This window comes from Melanaphis sacchari, unplaced genomic scaffold (assembly GCF_002803265.2).
Source record: "Melanaphis sacchari strain LSU unplaced genomic scaffold, SCAv2.0 Contig76_pilon_pilon, whole genome shotgun sequence".
NCBI classification, from domain to species: Eukaryota; Metazoa; Arthropoda; class Insecta; order Hemiptera; family Aphididae; genus Melanaphis; species Melanaphis sacchari.
Window position 1 is genome coordinate 29142 of NW_020271544.1, and position 23846 is coordinate 52987.

The following is a 23846-nucleotide window of genomic DNA, read 5'->3' on the forward strand; positions in this document are numbered from 1 at the left end:
CACCAAAACTAGACACTGACTGTATTACTATACAGTATACTATATTTATAAATAATTTATTTTGAATTTAATATTATGATAAATAGATTATCGAAAGATTGAACTATTTATTTTATTTTTTCGTTTATGATTTACCAATAATGTTTAGTCTATCATATTATAAATTTTATTCGGTTTTTTGATTCGTCTATTATTTATTTTTGAAATATTGCCTGTTATAAGAATTCAAAATAATAATAATATAAATCTTAAATTTAGACGTATTAAATTAAAAAATTAAAATACAATCAATAAATTCATATTTTTTTATCAACATAGAATTATAATAACATTATTCCGATGTACATCTAAAAAATATTTAAAAAAAATAGTTTCTTTTAACTACCCTTCTAAATGATTCTACGTAGTCACATAAATGTGTATAATAGCATATTAAACACATTTTTGGTTTTCTATATAATATTAAACCATAGCATCTGGTATAGTGCGGTACTGCAGTATAGACAGTATATACTACTTCTATACATACAGTTGTTATGAATACTCACATACTTATTGATATTATAATGTTTACGTTGTTTTTATCGATTTAAAATCAATTTTTCATCGTTGGCGTTTTTAGTCGTCGTCGTATAGTGTCGTCGCTGCATATAAATTATATTATTAAGTTATTTAATATAACACTATTTATGGGTAAATCGTATCTCAGCGATGGTTTAAGATATATACAATTACAATATGATAATAATCATAATATTAAATATAAATTTATGTATTATAAAAGCGTATCGTGGTTACAAACAGCGAGGCGGTAGCGATAAAAAGATTTGAATAATATTCAAATTATTGTTTTCATTAAAAAAAAAAAAATAATAATAATAATAATAATTGTTGTGTTTACGTCCGGTCCGACGTGAAACAGTCGTCAAATGTGTGTTGTATGCACACACATCATTTAATATAAATTATAATAATAATAAATTTATATACATATTATATATATATACACAGTCGTCACTGAAAACCAAACCAATGGAAGGCCATTAAGGTGTGGCCACGCAGAGCTGTCAAAACGCCCAACCACCGCCGCCGCTCGTCTAGACGACGTAAGACTACGATTAAGTGAGTGTAAAAAATCTAAAATATTATCATTATACCCATCAGCAACATGTGTGATTTTTTTATAAATGCTAAGTGAATTTTTTAATATAGTACTAACCCTGGTCTAATTGTACGACTTTTGCTTCGAAAATGAAATTTTCAGATGTTATTTTTACGGAGCAAATATATTACAAGCTGCAGAGATGATAGGAAATAGTTATTTATTCGATTAGTTGTAATAATTGGTTGCAATTGTTACAAGTTACACTTAAATTGTTTTACCTATCTACAAGATATAAGAGCCAAATTCTTACATTAATATAACAAATCTTTTATAGAATAAAATAAAATAATACACATATATCACTTATAAGTTATAACAGGGATGGGCAACTTAAAATTACTAGAAGTCCAATTTTTAGAGAATTAAAATCTAGCGAGCTAGAATATGGAAAGTAAAAAGAAAGTCATCCAAAATCATTCAAAATATGCATTTTAATAATTAGCATTTATTTTGTTTGTATGTGAATTTATTAAGTTTAAAATTGTATGATATAATTTGAAAATATAGAACGGGTTGCTTGTTTCTCATCCCTGATATAACATTGTCGTACTTAGCTCAGCTCTATAATTTAACTAATTTAGAAATATAGATTCTATAATATAAAAGATGAAGACAGAAGATACAAAAATAAGTAAGCACCTAGTTCAGTGCATGAAATAGCATGTACGATTCAATGATTCTAGCCAAACTTGCAACCTATCAGCAACAATTAAATCGATATTTTAAAATAAAAATTTTCATATCGCTGTTTATTAATCATTAGATAATTAATTCATATTTAATATTTATTATATCTATATAACTATTCAATATTTAAATTTTATAACATAAACGATATTTATATCATTCAATTATATTTAAATGCAACTTTAGATACATGTATTTTTCATTTAATAGAATACAAATCGTAACCATATACATTTTTTAGTTACTTGAAAATTACGTAACTGCTTTAAATTATAAATTACCAATGTTACACATTTGATTACTTAATTTTGATGTATGTAATCAGTTATGGTAAATTCTGATTAAATAGGCTTTAAAGGTGTGCATTTAAATTTAATTTAGTATTAATTATTATTATTATTATTATTATTATCATTATTATTATTACATGAGTGTTGGGAAAAAGAAATTATGATTAACCGATATTTAAAGTTTATAAGGTCTAAACATCTATTATTTAAATTTCATGATTCGTTTTAGTGTACATATACATGTATAGTATACTATACACTCATTATTTTGAAAATATCTTTTTACATAATTTGATATCATTGTAAAACGATATTTTTTAAGAAATTGAAATTTTTTACTATTTTGAATAGGAAATTATATTTTCAATTTCATATTTAAAAGTAGAATATTTTTTAGAATAGGTAACTCGATATATGAAAATCAAATTTCGAATAAGTAGTTTATTTGTTTTATGCATTTTAAGTTTAGATGAGTTGAATAGCCAACCAACATTTTTGCGGGGTACCTCTGTCCCATTCTATACTCCACTCATAACAAATTTAAATATTTTTAACTAATTAACTATTCGTTATTTTGTAATAACATAAAATTATGTAAGATAATATTTACAAAAAAGTACTTACGGAAATAATGGATTAAATAAAACATTTATAAATTGACCTCTTGAATTGTAATATGAGTTAATATAATTATGTTATATTTATAAATTAAAAATAGATAATGATTGGATTTAATTTATTTCAAAGATTGCATTATTATGTATTTATATAATTACTATAACCTGTTTTTTTTTATGTTAAATTTGATTTATTTTAACATCAAAGTTACATCATTATATTAATTTTTATTTATTGAAATTTATTAATTTTTAGTTATAAAATAATGTAAAATTCTTAAACTTTAATCATCCCAGATTATTCATTTGTCGAATTACAACTTATAAGAAGTGCAGAAAATTTATCAAAAATATATAAAATATTAAAAATTGTGATTTCTTTTTCACAGTATTTTAGTTATAAAAACTTGGAATTACATATTATAAATAAATCATAGAATACTTAAATTGTCGGGGAATGTAAGCATTTCGTTTTGAAAAAAAAAAAAATTGACAGTCCGTATAATATTAAGTAGGTATTTACCATAATATAATATAATAATGATAAATAATTATCTATTAATGTACCTTCTGCTGATAGGATGTTATAAAATAACGTGATGTCAATCAAATATGATTTGGGTGCCGAACTACCACGGTCGCTACGTATTTTTTTTACGAATTATTGTTGCATATACGACCGATATGTCATCGTCGCAGTGATAATAATATATAATATAAAATATCGTATAAGATATAAATATGTAGATGATATATATAAATATAGATAGATAGCTAGTTATAGAATACATAGTATATAGTTTGTATACCATGGAGAGGATGTAGGACATCGATTTATTTTTTTTTACCACACGTCCGCACCCATACCATCCGCCATTCGCACACCGAACGCTTTTGCTAGTTTGTGGGTTTTGACGTTTTGCGGTGACAGAGGGGAAAAAATTGAAACAGTAGAAAAACATGAAAAGAAACTGGCTGCGACGAGGGTTTTGATACTGCATATTGCATGAGCGATATAATATGATGTTATATTGCAGTGTGTTTTTTTTATATTATATATTATTATATATGACACAAAAGGCGTTTAATTTTCGGACGATTTTTTCCGTCACAATCAACATAATCAACATAGTCATATTATAAATACTCATACAATAATTCCAAATATTTCATAGATTAATTTTGAAACACTATGAATAGATGGATAAAAGACAAAAAGGCTGCAGTGGTATCGTGGTTTTATATGCATATGTCATGTGTCAGTGGTTTTATTTTTTTGCATTTTACTTATTATAACTCCGTACTTTAGCACATTATATTATTATAATTGTGTAAAAGTGCTGTTGGGTAATATTCTGGCCAGATATACAATGTACATTCGTACACATTACATACATAATTTGTACATTTTATGTAAAAAGGCGTATGGGGTGAAAAAATAACATTCGGTGAGAATTTATTATCCAGATTGATGTTTTACCTGGATGTGATACATATTTTATATTTTATACAATAGCGAATAGCTAAGCCGTGACATGCTTATATAAAGAACAATAAAATTTTTATATTTTTTATTATTAATTTATTTTTGGTGTATAAAAAACAAGTATGGAACTATAAAATTGACGATTCATCAAACATGTTCACCCCTATATTTATTTATTTGATAAGTAATGCATTTATTCAAATTCTGATTTTTAAAATTTTTAAGTACCTGTATGTAAGAATCATATTTTAAAATACTTAGATTTTTTATGAAGAGTGACTTTTTTTTTTAAAGAGAATCACATTTATAAGAATTAAGTTGTTATGCAGATAACTTTTTTGGAAATTATATACCTAAATTAAAATTTGGACGACTAGTTTCAGAGTTACTGTAATGTATAAACACTATAAACTCAAGATAATAGTAATTTAAAATATATTAATTTAGTACTTACATATTATACTTGAATAATTAAAAAAAAAATATAAGGTTAACAGATTAATATTAATTACTATATCATATAATTTTCAAACTATCTTCATAGCCCCTATATTACATCCCAAAAAGTTTTTATATCTTTAAAACACAAATCTAAGTTCTTATCGTCACAATACACTTTTTTATTTTAAATAGTATAAATTCTGCCAATTTTTGAAAGTACAGTTTCTAAAACATATTTAAATTGTCTACAAAATAAATTTTTAGTAAATTTAGCAATAAAAAAAAAAAAGAGATGAGTTTTCTTAGTAAATTATTCTTTATTGTACTTCATATATAAATATGACTAAATACTTTCTATTTTTTAACATAATCAATTATAAATGTTTTAAATTATCTAATCGAATTAAATTCTATATTTCTATACATACGAACTTCATTAGTATGATATTTAATAATAATATAGTATGTTATGACTATATAATAAAATTAAACAATTAAACATCGTCATATGTTAAATACTGGCAACTAAATGGTTTAAAAATGTATAATAGATTGTAGACTTCATATTAAATAGTTTAAATTTTAAATAAAACAAAAAAATATAACATATTTTAAAGAGAATCACCAATATTATAATATTGATAAATAGTGTGTCTCACACTGATTATCTCCGTCAATAATTGATTTAATTTATATTCATAAATTTAGTTTTGGAAAATTATTATTGTATATTTTTATTTAAGGTATATCAGTATTATAATAATAATTTATTAATTCGGTTGTTAATTTGAACTCCAAAAATATTATACTTTGCATTTTTATGTATCTTCATAACCCAAAGTATAAAATGTATAGAAATAATTTATATAAATATTTTAAAAAGCTTAAGTAATAATTTTTGATAAGTATTTAAATTTTAAATTTAAAGTTTAAGTGGAAGGTTAGTAGAAGCGACTAAGCGAGTACTAACAATAAGTTTTCTGTATAATACAGTCGGCGGACAGTGGGTAATGTATATGGTACCTATATGTAAAGACAAATACAGTAAGACACTGTGTATTTAATTTAAATAATATATTCCTATGGTAATTACTGATAATTAATTAGTAATTTAAAAATTGGTAATTATTTATTTACTATATGTTATTGTATTATTATTTTATCTATATGAATGTATGTTCTTTACAAACTTATGTACCTATAAGAAATATCCGAGTGATAAATAAATTCATCGTACATAGACAGTACTATAGTCGATTCATATAATATATTAGGAGGAAATTAAATAAGCTATTTTAATTAGAAACAAATAACTTTTTTAATAAAACTGAGGCTACTATTATTTTAAAGTAAAAAAAAAATATATTTATTTGAAAAAATGTATATTGTTTGGCTATAGTTTGTATTGAAGAGAGCACTACAATTTAATTAAGGAGCAGGTTTTATTGAAAATTAATTTTTTCTCTGCTTCGAATATCTCTTATAGTAGTATCTGGGATTATTTCCGTAGTTTCGTAGGTAAACTAATTAAATTAAATATTATATTATTTCAGAGCAACGTTCGAGAGAAAATCGCTATTCCAAGGCAAACCGGATATCTCTCGTACAGACCATATTGTAACAAACAATTCATTCAGTGGTGATAGCTGATCTAAGTACCGACATCTGGTATGACGTTTTTTAAAACTAAAATATTTTTTTTAAAAGTTAAAACTTAATCAGTATATTTCAAAAATAGGATATTTTAATATTAAGGAATTTTAACTGAATACGTTAATTTATTATTTAGTAGATATATTATATATATATATATATATATTAGGTATGTAGTTCATCAAAACTATTTATATATCTTACTGAAATATTTATTAATTTTTGTCAATAGATAAAAAATATATTATGTTTTTTTTTTTTTTTTTTTAATTGAAAGTGGTTAGTTATGTATGTATCTTATTTAAAATATAGCCGATGACTTTCTAAAATATTTGAATAAAATTAAAAAATGTATGTACATTGTATACTCTTACTATGTGGACATTAAAACTAAAAAATTGATCAAAGATTCCAAATTTAATCATTGTAATCATATTTCACTTGTTATTTAATAAGGTTTTTAATGATAAATAACTATAAACTTTTGCATTCCTATTGCGAATGTGATTGAAATCAAAATTAATAACGAGAGTTCGTATTAATGTACATGATTTTATCGTTATTAAACATTCTGACAATAATAAGATATACCATGAAAAATAAAGAAAGAATAAAGAATTAAGAATTTAGATTTAAAAAATGGGTTTTGTTTGGATACAATATTGTAAATCAATTTAAATAGTAAATACACTGTCCCTGAATTTGTTATGGTAAGCATTCTTACTACCTAAATATTTATATTATGTAATATAGTATTCTCACTGAAAATAATCCATTGAAATTTAACTTATAACAAGATAATGACAATTTTGTTGAAGGTTAAAATTAATGTAGTCAAATAAAATAAACAAACAAGCCTTACGTATATTATATATGTAGTATAAAATCTATGATAAAAGCAAAACCTTTATGTACGCTATACATATTATGAAATATTTTAAAACATTTGAGTAAAATCAAAAATGTGACGTAAGGTTAATTTTTACAATAATTTCTTCTGAATTGTGATTTTTATTTACCTTTATAGTAAATAGGTACATTTTAAAATAATAGGACATATATTATTAAGAATTATTTTTCATTTTAGGTGATAGAATGTTAATTTTTTAAAATCTTATGTTTAACTTTAAATTATCATATTTTATTATAACACATTTTAAATATACGTACATAAATAAATAATAAGATATGATAAAAAATTGTCTAATTTGTCCTAAGTTTCTTAATTTTTAATAATTATAGATAATAATATCTATTATTCTATTTTATATTATTTCTATTATTCAAACACGTATAATGCTTGTATTTTATTTATGTAAGAATATTTTTATTATTATTATTATTCAATGTTTAAAAGTTAAATCAGTCATAATATTATATTAAATAACTATTAATATATTTATTGAATAAATATTAATACCATTTAACAATCAATAGTAAAATATTTTAAAACCTATATTATAGTCATTATACATTGCAATTATTATAACCTTTTAATATTTCATTTTTAATTTCGATACTTGAACATTAAATAAATTAAAACTTAAAAATAGTTCTTCAAAACCATTGGAGCAGTTTTTTTTTTTTAAAGACTAAGTACAAAGTTTTTGTAAATTTAGAATAACGAATATGAATTTAATAATGAATTGTTAACGAAAAAATAATTTTTTGTTTATTTTAATTTTAAAAAAAATTGATAAAAAACTTATTTCAGCATAAATTATAGTTTATATTTTAAACTGTTAGTAGAAAGTTTGGTTAATTAAATGATTTTGTATTTGCCGAGTGAAAATAATATAATATACTACCACATTACCCGACTCCGGTCGGGTTAAAATTAATCTATTTTTCTATCGTTAAACGTTTTGTTGCACTTAAAATGTATTATACCAACACAATTATAATGATTAATTTTATGATTTTATACTTCTTAATTCTGGATATATTTTTTATGTAAACACAAAAAACTGGAGACAAATTCAACGAATGCGTAAAGCTGAGTAAATCTAATATCGTTGTATCAGATCGGTATTCGACTTTATGTTTACACGAAGAATATTTACAGAATTATGAAAGCATATACAAATTTGTTTATTGTAATTGTCTTTATAAGTTGATATTTGATTTAAAAATTTTTTTTTTAAATATATTTGTAAATATTTTTATTCGACATATTTCTCTCTTAAGCTTTATAGTTAATACCTTATGGCTTATACTTCTTACTATTAATTTAAGGTCTATGATTTCTACAAATATTATTTTATATTATATTATTTTAAAAATAATTTATATTCAATGAAAATCATTTAAATAATTAAACATTTGATTTTTGTAAGCCAAAATTAAATTTATGTAGAAGTTACTCTTTAAAAACTTATAGAAAGTTGAAAAAAATATTAAGATATTAACATCTTCCAAGCCTCAAGAAATCTATTAATATAACTTTTTTTTATAACGGTCCAGTGATTTTTAAGTGCATAGAAAATAAAAAAAACAAATATTCGTTCTATATTTATTTATATAAATTTATAACAATTTAAAAAAGTAATATTTTACTTCAAATACTGAGTTTGAATAAGTATACCACAACAGGAAAAAAGTTAAATCAATTAAAAAGTTATTGATGAAGTTAAAAAAATTATTGATTAGGTGTTTTAAATTATGAATTTTGTTAAACAAATATACTAGTATTAAGATTCAAGAATTTTAATAAACTTTTAAAATTTTAAATTGTGTTTGTTTAGTTATTTTTCTTAAAATTAAATGTCACATTTTATACAATCTTTTAATTAATCAAGTAACCAAAGAAAAAAAAAATAAGAATTTAATTAATGTGTGACCCTAAACACAGTATCAATGTCTGAAGAAAATATAAAAAAGATATAATTTGCATAAATAGGTATTTATAATATTAACGGTATAATTTTGTTAAATATTTATTTTTGGAAGTTAAATAGGTATAATAGGAAATATTACCCGTTACTAAACTTATCTGTAATTATTATAATATTGGACAATTGACCTATCATAAAATATATTTATATATATACTGTCATAATAAGTAATATATTAAATCATACTTATTTAGATGATCATATAATATAATGAGGTTGTGCAGGGAGCAGTAAAAACATTAAATCGAGAGTGTTAAAAATATTTAGTTCAAATCCGTTATAATAAAAATCATTTTTAAATTTAAATTAAAAAAACTATGCAATGAATTTAATGAAGTATTTCTAATTTTCGTATGCAAAATTGTTGTATAATAATTGCTTTATTATAATTTAATAACAACTCCGTTATTTTTCTTTTATGTAATTTTGTTTTTATAAACAAATCCATCGATTAAATATTAAAAAAAAAATAATCAATTTAGTTTTATATAGGTAGTTGTATTTCTGATTTATTATATATTCGTGAAACCTTAATATCACCTGTTGGATTATTGTTGACTATATCTTATGTTTATATATAATTTGTTATTTTTACTTTGATTATTCAGGAATTATAATAAATATATATCAAATTAAGCGTTCCGTAAAAAAGCAAGTATAATTAAGTGGGGGTAAGGGGTCTGCGGGAGTTCTGTTACGCTCCGCCTGGTCTAACCTAGTGGGAGAAAAGATCCACGATAAGATCTATACGAGACGAGCGGACAGGATCTTCGTCCAACAGTACATAACCTCGTCTAGTTTGTGTTAGTTCGATCGAATCAACGGATTATTTGATTTTTTTTTTCGATATTTCGTCCGTCTATATTCTTGACATCCTTTGCGCACCTAATTCGATTTTAAATATATTATACATTAGTTTTTTTTTTTTTTAATTATAATGAACTGTTTAGTAAAATCGCCCGGTCCATCCGGTAAGCCAGTGGTCACAATTACGGCAAGTGCGGCCGCCAGCGTAACAGCCGCAGCCAAGGCGGCGATGAATAATGCACTAAAAGACAATGAGCAGATAAATGACGCTGTGAGTAAAGTTTTGGGTGGATACGATTGGACTCTAGTACCGGTTCCTGCCAAGTAAGTTTATTTGTCTTTTAATCTCGATAGTTTATGTTTTTGTTTATGTATTGTTCATGTTGTCGTGAACAGTGTATTTAAGTCGAAAATACGGTTTGTAGCTTTGCGAAATTTTGTTACCACTTTTGAAGTAAAAATTTTTATTCCACGTATATTGTAATTTGTAGTTGTAGTTAAATTGTTAATCATCTTGCTCGCGGTTCGTATATACGATCTTTTATAATTTATAAATAATTTAATGAAACCATTGAAATAAGTTCAAAAAATACGTATTATTTTAGGTAAGTACAATTATTTACCATCACACGCTGCATTGTAGTTTTATAAACTGAAAATTTAAATTTTTTAACCATGAAATTAACTAGGTGTCTCGTATCGGATCTGAATTTTAAGCATATTCTATAAAATCAATAGGCGTAACACGATTATGTACTTTTTACCTTTTTACTTCTAAAAACACAATACAATTGCCTATAAAAAAATATTTTTATTGTTAGTTTTAAAAAAATTCTCAATATTGTTCTATAAATTAAATTTTCTATAGTAATTTACTTAATATTCAGTATATCATGTTATATTGAATTATAATATGTATATTTTAAACCTTTTATTATTTATGTACCAAAGTATTAAAGTATTTATAATACCGTGTACTACACGGCGTGTAGGTGACGTATAACACCTATTTTTAAATTATAGTTTAATTAACTTTTGTATAATATAATTACTATCTGATAGAAATATAATATTTAAATATATAAGAGTTAATTATTATTGGTGAAATTTTTAAAATTTAATAATTTCAATCAACAATATAAAATATTTTTTGTGCATAGTTGTGTTGTGATTTTGCAGGTGTAAAGGTAAAAAAGGAATTTGCACCGAAAATTAACTACCTACTTATATGGCTATATATTAGATATTGGTTTTGTCAATAATCTATTGTAATTATAATATTAGGTTTTATTACGTTTATTTATAAAATTCTACACAGTTAAAAAACGCTTATGACAAAGTATCTTCATTACAATAATATTGTATTATATTATATTCATTTAAATATATTGTATTCTATGTTACATGAATTAATCAAGTAATTTATTGTATACTTCAATTGCAATTAAAGATAGTGATTGATCGGTCCAAGGTAGATAGTAAATTTGACTATTTTATTTATAATAATTATATTTTAAAGTAAATTATATTATACATTTCATGAAGTTATTTAGTTTGTTTTAATAAAATAATCATAATAATAATAAATCGTTTAAAAATAGTTTTAAGAAATTATTATCAGGATTAATAATTGTATATTAATTATTAATTCTGTTTCATTGTAAAAGTATGGGTTAATCATAATGAAAAGAGTATAATTAGGAAATGGATATGTGTTCAGTATTAATTTGGTTTTGGCTGGGATAACTTAGGAAATATTTTTTTCTTGAAAGTTGTGAAAGATAGTGTCAGCGTATGAGTAGAAAAGTTGTTGTTGTCAAACTAACCTAACGACCTGACAAAAAAATAGATCCATACACCACTTATAAATCCATCCCTTGTCGAACACTTCTAACCCTCCTTGGTAGTTTAAATAGATGATTCTCGATTTTTCTCTTCTTCGACCCATATGTTTACGTCAACATTTTTCCACTAAAAAATTACCTTTGGTTCGATTTTTATGTTGAATTCATTAATATATTTTTCTACACTTATGGATTATATCACTTTAATAAACAAAAGTCTATTAAAATTTTTAAATGAAAGATAATGATAAACATTATTGTTATAATTTATTATAAACCTATTAATTGTTTTTTTTTTATTTCAGTAGAAAGTACCTAAATTGTTTGAGTTAATAGATATTATAGGATTAAAATGATTTCCTAATCCCAGTTTCTCAGTAGATTGGTGGCACGTCGTAAGTGTCACGTAAGATTTTCATTAAATTTAAGCACAAGTAATTTATACTTTATTACAAAATAATCTGAGAGTTATCGAAACGTTCATATTTCAACTTGCGATGACATTTTTTACTCCGAGTGCTTTAAAAAAGAGATCAAGAAGTGGTACAATGGGAATTTTTTCTTTTAAAATCACTTTTTTAGTCATTAAAAAAGTCTCAAAAAGTTTTGTATAGAATTTCAATATATATTGTATTGTACATGTAATTTTTTTTTTAAATTTCTAGTTATTGTTGATGAAAATTGTGAAAACATAATAAAACGTTAAATAAAATAAATGTAATTAAGCGCCTTCTTAAAAAAGAAAACCTACACTTTCACCTTCAAGCTCTGTGCAGAATCATTTGTTTGATACTATATCAATTTTACGATTAAATTTTAAATTAAAATTATCATTTTCTAGTGCTGATATTTTAAATTAAAATAAAAACTTATTTGAATGATTCTATTTATGTTCTTATATAATTGAAATGATTAATAGTGGATAATACTTTTACTATGATTATTGATGGCATGTATGTAGGTATATTTGGCAGTATTCTATCAGTATTATATGCAAAAAATTAATTTAAGCGGGTTTTAAATTAAAAAAATATAATATTATTTAACTTAAAAATATTTAAAGTATAATAGAATGTAACACTTGATTTATTATAAAATAGAATATTATAATTGAACATGTTATTGTTATTTCAATTTTAGTTAAAATTTTCTCATAATAATAAATAAAATCATCAACCATAAGAACAATATTGTTTAATACATTTTTGATTAATTATTATACATTACATAATAATGCATTATCCTACTTTTTTTATACTGATTTATTTTCTATTTATTATTTATCATTCGTATATTTATTAATGCAATGTTTATGATGATTTAATAAATAATAACAGCATTTTTTTTAAACTAATGTATTTTTTACGTAAAAAATATTTATAGTATAATAACCCGTCAATAAAATTTAATCAATATAATCGAAACATTTTTTTTTTTTAAAGATATTCGTTTACGGATACAGGATATATAAATAAAAATAAATAAATTATGCATATTTGCGATATGAAGACCTACGTACTCATAATATTTGATAAGTAAATACTATACTCTAGAATCTGAGTCTAGATGAATTAATTAAGGAATGTTAACAGTTGTGTCGACAACGTTGGCGGCATTTTTTTTTACGTTCGTCCTACCGGAAGATAAGGGACGACCGGAAGTTCTTTAGTAAGATATTATACAACGTGGATGGAATCTAATTCGATAGGCTATTAGTTTTATATCTATGTGAAGTGTATGTTATAATAAAAATAATATCAGCATAACTATACTGATAGCGGTCTTTGTGATCCAACGCCTACGAGATCCCAAACACAAATCTAAATCGAAAAAAAAAATTATAAAAATATTTGTTAATTTTATCTGACGCCTAGTGTCATGTCATGATGATCAATATTCCAAACATTAGAATCAGCTAATTTTTATTTAAACATCAAACACAAACCACGGTCGATCGTAAATAACTCTGCGGTAAAAAGGACGAAAGTGAATTTTTCATTCAACCACACGTGTCTGCCATTAAGTAAAAAAGGATGTACAATTGTTTTTTTTTAGATCAATAAAATATATTCTTTAAGTAAACAAAATATTTAGGGGTAAATAAAAACAATATCTAAACAGTTTCAAGAAAATAAATTTAAGCAATAATTTTGAAGTTATAATAATATTAGGATATTGTATCAGTATTTAATAATAAAGAGTACACTTTTTCAATTATTTTTTAACTATTTGAGAGAAAATAAAAGTACCTTTATCATACATTTAGTTTCTTTTATATATAATGCAAATAAGCAAAAAGTTAAGAATTTATGGAATTTTATTATAAAATAGTAATGTTATTTATATAGTATCTATTTTAGATACTGCATGTTGAAATTAAAAACTCAAAAGAGCTTAGATATTCGTATAGAAAAATAAAGGAGCAAGATGTTTCCATGACATTGTTTGTATTTATTTCATCTCCGTACGTGACAAATCATAATTATTCTTTATATTTAAAATTTCATGACTATAGATTCATTTAGCATATGACTAAGATGAATTTTAATGAAAAAATTGAGGAAGATAATAATATATTATCTAATGAATACATTTTGATATCATTAATTAATTAATTTTTTATGGCAATAAAATTATGTTAATTTAATTATTAATTTTTAAATTGTGTAAAATTTTAAATTACATCAACTTCCATGTAAATATCTATACTTATAGTATGTATTATGTACGGATTGCAGTTAATTTTATATTTTATAATGAGTCCTTAGGCTAATTTTAATTAATAAGTTAAAATAAAATGGTAAAAATAAAATATTGAATGTGGTAAACATTTTTAATTTGTCTTCTTATAATAAGCTAACTATAATGAAGTTACAAAATATTCTTAAGCAAAACTCATGGGTTAAAATGGGTGAAATTAAAGCAGTTTGTGGCATTTGTGCGTAGGTTTTTGAAACTTAGTATTCAATTATCTATTTACCATATAATTCCTAAACAATTTTAATCATGTTAATAATAGTATTTTAAGAAATATTTATAGTGATTTTGTTAAAATAAATTATAACGAAGCGTGAACAAATAAAACCACAATAGGTTGTAATTATAGTACAATTATGTATTAAGCCTGTGCCGATCGTTATTATAATTAATTTTATTGCGTGTTTTGCGTTATTTATGAACTCCACTTTTTTTTAAAGTTTGTAATTCCTTCGTTTACGAACCGTGGCCATCGCGTAGGTATACTTAATTATTGTAATGCTTATACAAATTACATACGTTTATACGTTTTGTCATATCTTTTCGGAAACATATGTGTTTTGGACATCTACCAATACGTATTTTCGGTTGAAACTCGCAAGGGAAGATACTATCAGTTGCCTGTCTTCACTTTTAATTTAACTAAACCGTTATAGCTGCTAACTTTGAGGTTTTTTTTTTACGAAATTTATAATACTGATAAAAATAGTAAACTTTTTATTTTTTATTGGAAACTTGTAATTTGAGAATAGTATTTTAATTATAATATATAATATTTATAGCAGTTACTCATATAAAAATATATTAATATCTTTGTATAAAATACTCCAGACGTAAAGTTATATTAGGTATTTATTATGTTTACTTAAACTATACGTGTTTGACAAAACATTATTTCATATAAAAATCTATTTTTTAATTATGAATATTAATAATGTTAATATTTTACTAACCTTACATTTTTGCTATTTTAAAACAGATGTAAATAGTATTTTATTTTATTTTTCCTATTAAATGATAGTAAAATTTTATTATGTATTAATATACATTAAAATTAATTTATAAAACATGTAAATCATTCTATGGGTTAGGTACTTGTTACCTGTTATTTAGGTTAATATTTTGGGTAATTATAAAATTGAGAAATGATTACGTATTATAATTATTTATACAATTTATTATTGAATATAATAATAACACATACATTTTATTTTCTAGACCCCCCGCAGAGAAGAAAAATTATCATGTAAAGAGACCAATGAATGCTTTTATGGTGTGGGCTCAAGCTGCACGTCGTAAGCTTGCCGATCAGTATCCACAGCTGCACAACGCCGAGCTTAGTAAAACGCTTGGACAATTGTGGAGGTAAAAATTATATAATATGACATCTTTTCAGTATTCAATAAGTAAAGAGCCAATAATATAGTTTAATAATAGTATGTAATGTAGTTATTATTATATTTATTTCTTTTTTTTGTTTCTAAAAATTAAATTAAATTTAAATATCTATTTTTTAGGAATATAAAATCATAAAATATCGTAAAAATAGATTTGACTACCTAGTAGCTAGTAAAATATTTTTTTTATTATCTAATAATAAGAAAATTGATAATATGGATTATATTTTTAGTTGTTTACAGTTAGCATAATATATATTGACTACAATATATATTTATTTGTATTTGCTCACTATTGTTTGATATATTAACAACACATTATAAAAATGTTATTATATTAATTTTTCAATGTAGGATTTAAAAATAGTTTGAAGGTTATGTTCAGATACGTTATTGTTACAATGTATACAATCTATTACTGTTTTGGAAAATTAATATTAAGGATATACCTAATTAAATTTAAAAAGTCACAACAAAATTCAGCTTATAAAAATGTATAAATTCAAATTATTTATAATTACAAAGATACCATAAAATTAAATAATTTCTATCTAAATAGTTTATAATATAATATGTAATAGGTATATCAGTTATATATTTATGAAAAATAACTTTTTTTTTGGAGACAATTGATTTATGAAAAATTTCTTGTCAATAGGTAGGTATATTATTTTTTATATAACCTGTACCTAACACGTAGTATATATTTTTTTATTTTACCATCGTATTTTATTGAAAACGCGGCTACGTCGTAACTCGTCATACCTTAATAACGTAGGTATTACACAATATTTTATAGAATTTCACGTATTTGAAAAATGTCATTTAAAATTTTTTTGGACATAATAAGTATAAAAACTTGCATAAATTGAAGAAAGATCAAGTATGTCTTAATATTTATGTATACCAAGTGATTTAACATTTATATTAAAATCATTTTATCGTATAAATATTCAAAATAGAGAAAATATATAATACAAAAGATCTTTTATTTGAAGACATCTAAAATGATTTTTACATTTTATAATTTCTTAAAATATTTTTGGATCCAATACGAGAGTTAACTATATAAATTATACTAGAAACCTATACTTTTTTATGCAAATATAATGAGAAGAATTTTTTTAAAATAATTTTAGTGATTGAATAACATTAATTAATACAAAAATCTATGCTCGAGAGTGATATAAAGTTTTAAAAAAATTACATTTTGATCACACGTCACCAAGTATAGCTAATGGTCACACATCGCGCGTGTGGTCAAAATGTAATTTTCTAAAAACTTAAAATCACTCTCAAGCATAGAGTTTTGTATTAATTAATGTTGAGAAATCACAAAAGTTTATTAAACAAATTTCTTTTAAAATTGTCTCCCCTCTCGAAAACATAAAAAAAAATATAAAATTTACAAATTACTTTAGGTAAATATTTCGAATTAAAAATTATTCTTTATTTTGAATATTTATGTGATAAAATGGCTAAAATATACATTTTAAATCTCCTTGAATATGATAATTTTCAGTAAACATTACTGTATAAGTATGTCGAATATATTATTTTAAATCAAGAAGTGTTGAAATTATAACTAGGTAACAAAGGTATATATTTTATAAAATTTAAATATTTCTATGTTACGAGTTTATGTGTATTATGTATTATGAGTTTATGTGTATTATTTTATGTTTATTTTTTTTTTTTTTAAACATACCTAATAGAAATAAAGAAATTTACAGTATGTTAGTATAAAAGTATAAGAGATTTTAACAATTTTAAATTTTAAAGGTATTAGAATTTTCAATGGCTGTACAGTCGTTAGGAGTTTCGTTTATAATATTTATGGTTAGTGGCTATTCAAAATCAATAATAATAAACATAAAATATGTGTTACGTGGTAGATAGGTGGTTGCTGGTTGGTACCATAATCAAAATACAAAATTCTTACATTGATTAGTTTTATATTTATATATCTATGATTATAATTTGAATTCTGAAGTATTATTACTTTTTTTTTGTCTGGGTAATATTAATTCAAAGATGAGTTAAGAACTAAAATCAACGATTATATCATTTGAGTTCAGTTTAAAATGATGGTAAACACGCTTTACATATTAAAGTGCTGACGAATAATATTTGTGTTAGTGAGCACTGCTGAATGCTAAAAGTGATATTTTTAACCGATAAAATGCAAGTAAAGATATAAATATAACAAATGAAATACTCTTTAATACAGCATAGATATAATATTATATGCATACTAAATTTATTTATAACCATAATAAATCATATTATTGACTAAGAAGAATAATATATATGTATGTATAATTAGTATTTGTGTAATGTAAGCAATTTATTTTATAAGATTCTGATAACTGTTATTTAAATATGTATATTCTTTTAATTAGACATTATTTGTTATAAATTGACTATTTGTCATGTTATTTGTTTATTTATTTTACTTAGTATAAATGTAAACTTTATTTCTTCACGGAATAATTATTAAATTGCTGTAGTATAAATTATATATTTGTATGACACTCATGATTAAATATTGTTCGATGAGTTGACATTTTTTAAATTTAATATTAACAATATTAATAAATATTGGTTTTATGAATTTTTTTTAGTTAAAATATTAACTAATAGGTAAATATATATTGAACTCTATACAAAATGTATATCCTTCATGTAAATATATTATAAATTTACAACGTATAGGTTAATATTATAATAAAGCATTAAAATTATTTTTAAAAAGTATAAAATTCTCTAACTTTTCTTAAATTAAGGATGTTATTAAGGATTACTTAAACTATTATGCATTATTTTTTCCAATCTTTTTTAGTGATAATATAATTCAAAAAATTAATGCCAATTTTTTATATAATAATATAACATGATGTCTATACACATACAATTTTTAATGACTTACAATATGTTGTTTATAACCACATAATGTAGGTAGGAATAAAATGAATGGATTATGTCAAAATTCTAGTCCCATAGGCTACGGGAAAAAAATCGTATATATTTATGAGATTAAAGTTTATGCACTAAATTCAATTTAGCTGTTTTATTTAAGTGTTTACGAATTTTTTATAACTTTTTATTTTTCATTTTTACAATAAATACAGTTCAGAGGTTTTTTTTTATTATGATGAATAATTCACATATTATGTAAAAATAGCTGTAGTAGTATAGAAATATTATGTAGATGCATACGAACGCGAAACGTGTAATAATACCATATATGCGTAGGTTATTATATATTACTACTTAAAAAAATTTATCTTTTTATTACAATACATATTATAACTTTCCGTTAAAATAATATCTCTGGCCTTAAATTTGTTTTTTTTTTTTACTTATTTACTTTGTAGTGGAGCGTAAAATATTAATATTAAAATAGGGAAGGTCATACTCCACAGAGAGACACTCCCGTGTTTAATTAGTCTTTTTCAGAAATGGTAATATGACATAATACAGGGAGTGTCTAGGGACGGATATGCCAGCACATGAGCATGAGCATCTGGGACAAATCGGACGTACGTTTAATTGTCCGTTTATTTTCAACCCCAACCATGTTAACCCTTTGGGTACGTCAAATATTAAACAAACATGAGGAATACATTTTTCATCCCTTGGCTGGTTGACAACAGGTGCCCAAAGCATAAGGATAAAACAATAAAAATAAAACAAATAGTTCCGGTATTCTATAATAATATTATGTAATATTTGTAATTTTTACACATATTTTTTTTTTTAAGACGTTCATCAAAAACCATACAGAACAATAATATGTATATAGTATGTTAATATAAATACAATAATTTGAATTTTTTTGTATATTTCGAGGAGGGGTCACATATTATACACTCATACCATAGTAAATTAAGTACGTTAAATTTATAGTTTCCAAGGCCTAATAATATTAACGTTTAGCATGTCTAGTTTCGTATACAGAACCTATATAACAAATACATTATAACTTTATAGAATACTATGAGCTAATCATCTAATCATCTGTAACGATTAACGATGTATAACCATATTAAATTAAATTTAGTATATTGAACGTAAATATTTTAAAACGTATTTTAATAAATAAATGTTAATGCGTGTCATATAATCGTATATTATACGAATAATTGCACATTCAATTATAGTGATTATTATTTTTTGAAATATATTTTTTAGACTTTTGAGTGGAGATGATAAACAGCCGTTTATAGAAGAGGCTGAAAAACTGCGAGTTCTTCACAAGAACAGATATCCCGATTATAAATATCAACCACGTCGACGCAAGGCGGCTAAAGGAATATCTAAGATACAGGACAAAGCCAAGCATGATAAATCTGAATCAAATGATTCTCAGTATCAACAGAATTTAAAACACGAGATGTCAATGAATTGTAACGGGTAATACTAATATATTTAAAATTGTCTTTAAACATTATAAATTATTTATTCATAATGGATTTACATTAATATGTTATATTTTTATTTATAAAAACGATATAATATTAAATTAACTTTAATTCTGTCATATTACATTGTATGAAATTCAAAAAATTTTCAAATTAATGCATAGTTCAAACGTTGTATTAAACACACGCTGATATAAATAACTTTTAATGCACAAAAATATAAATAAAAAATAGATAAATTCATAAATTTATATATACTGCTTTAAATTTGTCTTAAGTAATCTAAACACAGATAAACTAAAAATTAACATTTTATATATTATATTCGTTACTCAATTATGTTTAACATATCTCAACTATAAGCATAAATTTTAATTAATTATTGATTAAGTTAAATATAGTTTCTGATTTGAATAGTAAATATTTTCGTTGTATGTTAATAGTTTGTTATAATTTATAATAACAATTAATATTTATGTTTATATTAGTTTGTTTTATTTTTTTAATAGCACTACTAGTACTCGTCCGATTAAACAAGAAATGATTCCTGCTAGCTCATCATCGACCAGTAGTAGTAGTCCATCCGGTTCACCACCAGAACCATTGACTCCTCCTACTACTCCAAACTATTACCCAGCCAAACCGAAAAACGGTTATTGCAATGCTATACACACCATTTGTTATGGTAAGCATTGAACTGCTTTAACACTTCGCCCTTCTATTTTAATTTAAAACACCTGTAAAATCACTTTGCATTTATATCATACAAGTTTCGAATGTATATTGAGTATGGTCACTGCAATGGTTACAAGTACAATGTGTATATAAAATTTTAATTCAATAACGAATCACTGGAGATTATATAAATTCGATTCTGAGCAGAGATAACGCGTTGTCTTTAAGGGTATTTTATAATTAATTAATATCACTCTATGAGTATTATATTTTTCTTTAGTAATACGATAGATCAAACTAAATAAAATTTTAGAAAACATCGACAACTTCAGAGATTATCAAGAAATCACTATGTACAAATTTAGAAGAATTGATTAAGTAATTTTTTTATTAGCGCTGACAAACTAAAAACCAATTAGTACATTTTATAATATTATAGATCAGAAGTCATTAATTAATATTTTTGAAGGATTCACATTAGGAATCTGAAAATGTTTCGCGGGCCATCAAAATTCTAAGCACATATTTTTAGCATAATATAATAGGTATTATTTTAAAATTGAATGTAATAAGTATATTATTATTTTTTATTTATTATTTTCTATTGTTTATAAACATTAAGAACATAATTAATATTATAAATACTTGAAAAAATTTAAAATAAAAATTAATTATAAATACAATAATATATATATATATATATTATATATATTGTTGTCATAATATATGTTATTAATTCTTTGTCTGTGGGCCGGATAAAATTTATTTGCGGGTCGCCAATTGATGACCTCTGGCATAGATTATTACAAACATTATACAAAAACAAAATCGATTTTATCGATACTAATATTGAGAAAATATACTCGTTTTTCTATATATTTTTATTTTAGTTTTTCCCGTATCTTTTTCTTTTTTTTTTTAAAAGAACATTATAAAGTGTCGTGTCTTGAAAAAAATCACATACACATCACACATACCTAAATACATTGTGATAACCTGGGTGCTCATAGTCTAAAAACAAATTAGTTTATTAATAATAATAAAAAAAATAAAATCATAATAATTTATTTTTAAGGTGAATCGGGCGAATCTGCGATAGATTACAGTCTAGATTTTGGTCGTATGGACGATCTACCGGCAGTGGAGGCTATCGGAGCTGACATGGTAGACAGTTCGGAACTGGATCAGTACCTAACGATGAGTAACCAATACCCATCCACATCGAGCAGTTGTGTTGATTCTGCAGAACAGTATTATTATCATGCCAGGTATCACGAAATGCAACCGAATACGGCCAAGCAACATTTTTCGGTACATCAAACGTCATACCAGCCGTCTTATCAGTACGTCGTCAACAACTATAATAATTAACTTCAATATTTATAATATATATATATATATATATATTATATTTTGTATTTATTATATTATGCTGGTACTATTTTATGTGTATTTTTTTTCGCATGTAAAACACTCAAAGAATATTTTTAGATGTTAGTCGGGAAAATTGTAAACGTTAAACATTACGTCATTATATAGTCACCATAGTGCATGACATATTATTTTCCTATATTCATAATTACTGAATATTGGTGTGACTGATATTATAATAATGAAAAACAATTTTTTAAACGTCTAAAAAAAAAAATAATATCAATTATAAAAACAATATTTTTATCAATATCAAATATATTTATATATAAGTAAACCTATACTTACTTAAAAATATTATATTTGTATCAATTTGATAAGTTGCGACTAAAACGTTTGTACTCATATAGAATTTTAAATATTAATTAAAATATTTGTATCAAGTTATTTTTATATTTTATTTTCATCAATAATTAATATCACCGACGTTGTTCACACGGATAATTTCAATAATCTCATTAGTTCCAATAATGTGTCTCCTACGCATTTAATGTTTAGATAAGGGCAAAGTCTTGAAATTATTCAGGGGCTGTGGGAGTTTTTAAGTATGAGAAAATCTTTTATACACAATGATCAATAACTACATCATACATGAGTTTCACTGTTGTCTAATGATAACATGAATGTATATAATATTATTCATTGCTTGTAATAGTTATGCTTGCTATGTTTATTATTTTTCATATTAATAAAAATGATTATTTTTGTTCAATATACATATTTAGTTTGATTTTTATGGGAAATAAAAAAAAATAATATCAATTAATTTATCAAGTTTATTTTTCAACATTATAAAATTAATTCAATAACTGACTGTATAGCCAATATAAAATTGGATATATAATATTATTATACTAGGTACGTCTATATTATGAAAAATATCAATATAAATTGTATAGGACCGCGGTGCTCAACCTTTTATGTACTATCTACACATTTTGAAACTTTGCGCGTATCACTAGAGTACCATTAATTATATAATTCTTAATAGATATTAATAATAATTCTAATTTTTTTCTTGAAGCCACGTACTATCTATAAGCTTTTTTGCGTAGTGCATACCATTGGTTGAGAGACGCTGGTATATTACTATAAACATACTATAGGCACCGTAAAAATGAACTATCAACACTAGATGTATATTATGAAACTTTAAAAGTTATGTCTTGAATTCACTTGAAAAAAATAAATAATTTAAATAATATTATGTACCTATAAGAACTGAAAACTTATTGGGATGGGGTTACCTGGAATCATATTTTTACAAATTATTATTTT

General features: G+C 23.3%; 1 protein-coding gene across 2 annotated transcripts; it reads left to right on the forward strand.

Annotated features, from left to right (window-relative positions):
* Positions 1-6293: 6293 nt before the first annotated feature.
* LOC112601234 (transcription factor Sox-9-B-like) lies at positions 6294-22566 on the forward strand. Of its 2 annotated transcripts, XM_025348722.1 has the most exons (6): positions 6294-6354; positions 10184-10364; positions 15860-16006; positions 20233-20454; positions 20972-21147; positions 22213-22566. In XM_025348722.1, the coding sequence occupies exons 2-6, from the start codon at positions 10270-10272 to the stop codon at positions 22506-22508; spliced, it is 936 nt and encodes a 311-aa protein (XP_025204507.1). In that variant the 5' UTR covers positions 6294-6354; positions 10184-10269; the 3' UTR covers positions 22509-22566. The 2 variants fall into 2 exon arrangements, with proteins under 2 accessions (XP_025204507.1, XP_025204506.1); XM_025348721.1 differs by lacking the exon at positions 6294-6354 and having other exon boundaries at positions 10026-10364.
* The last annotated feature ends 1280 nt before the right edge of the window (positions 22567-23846 follow it).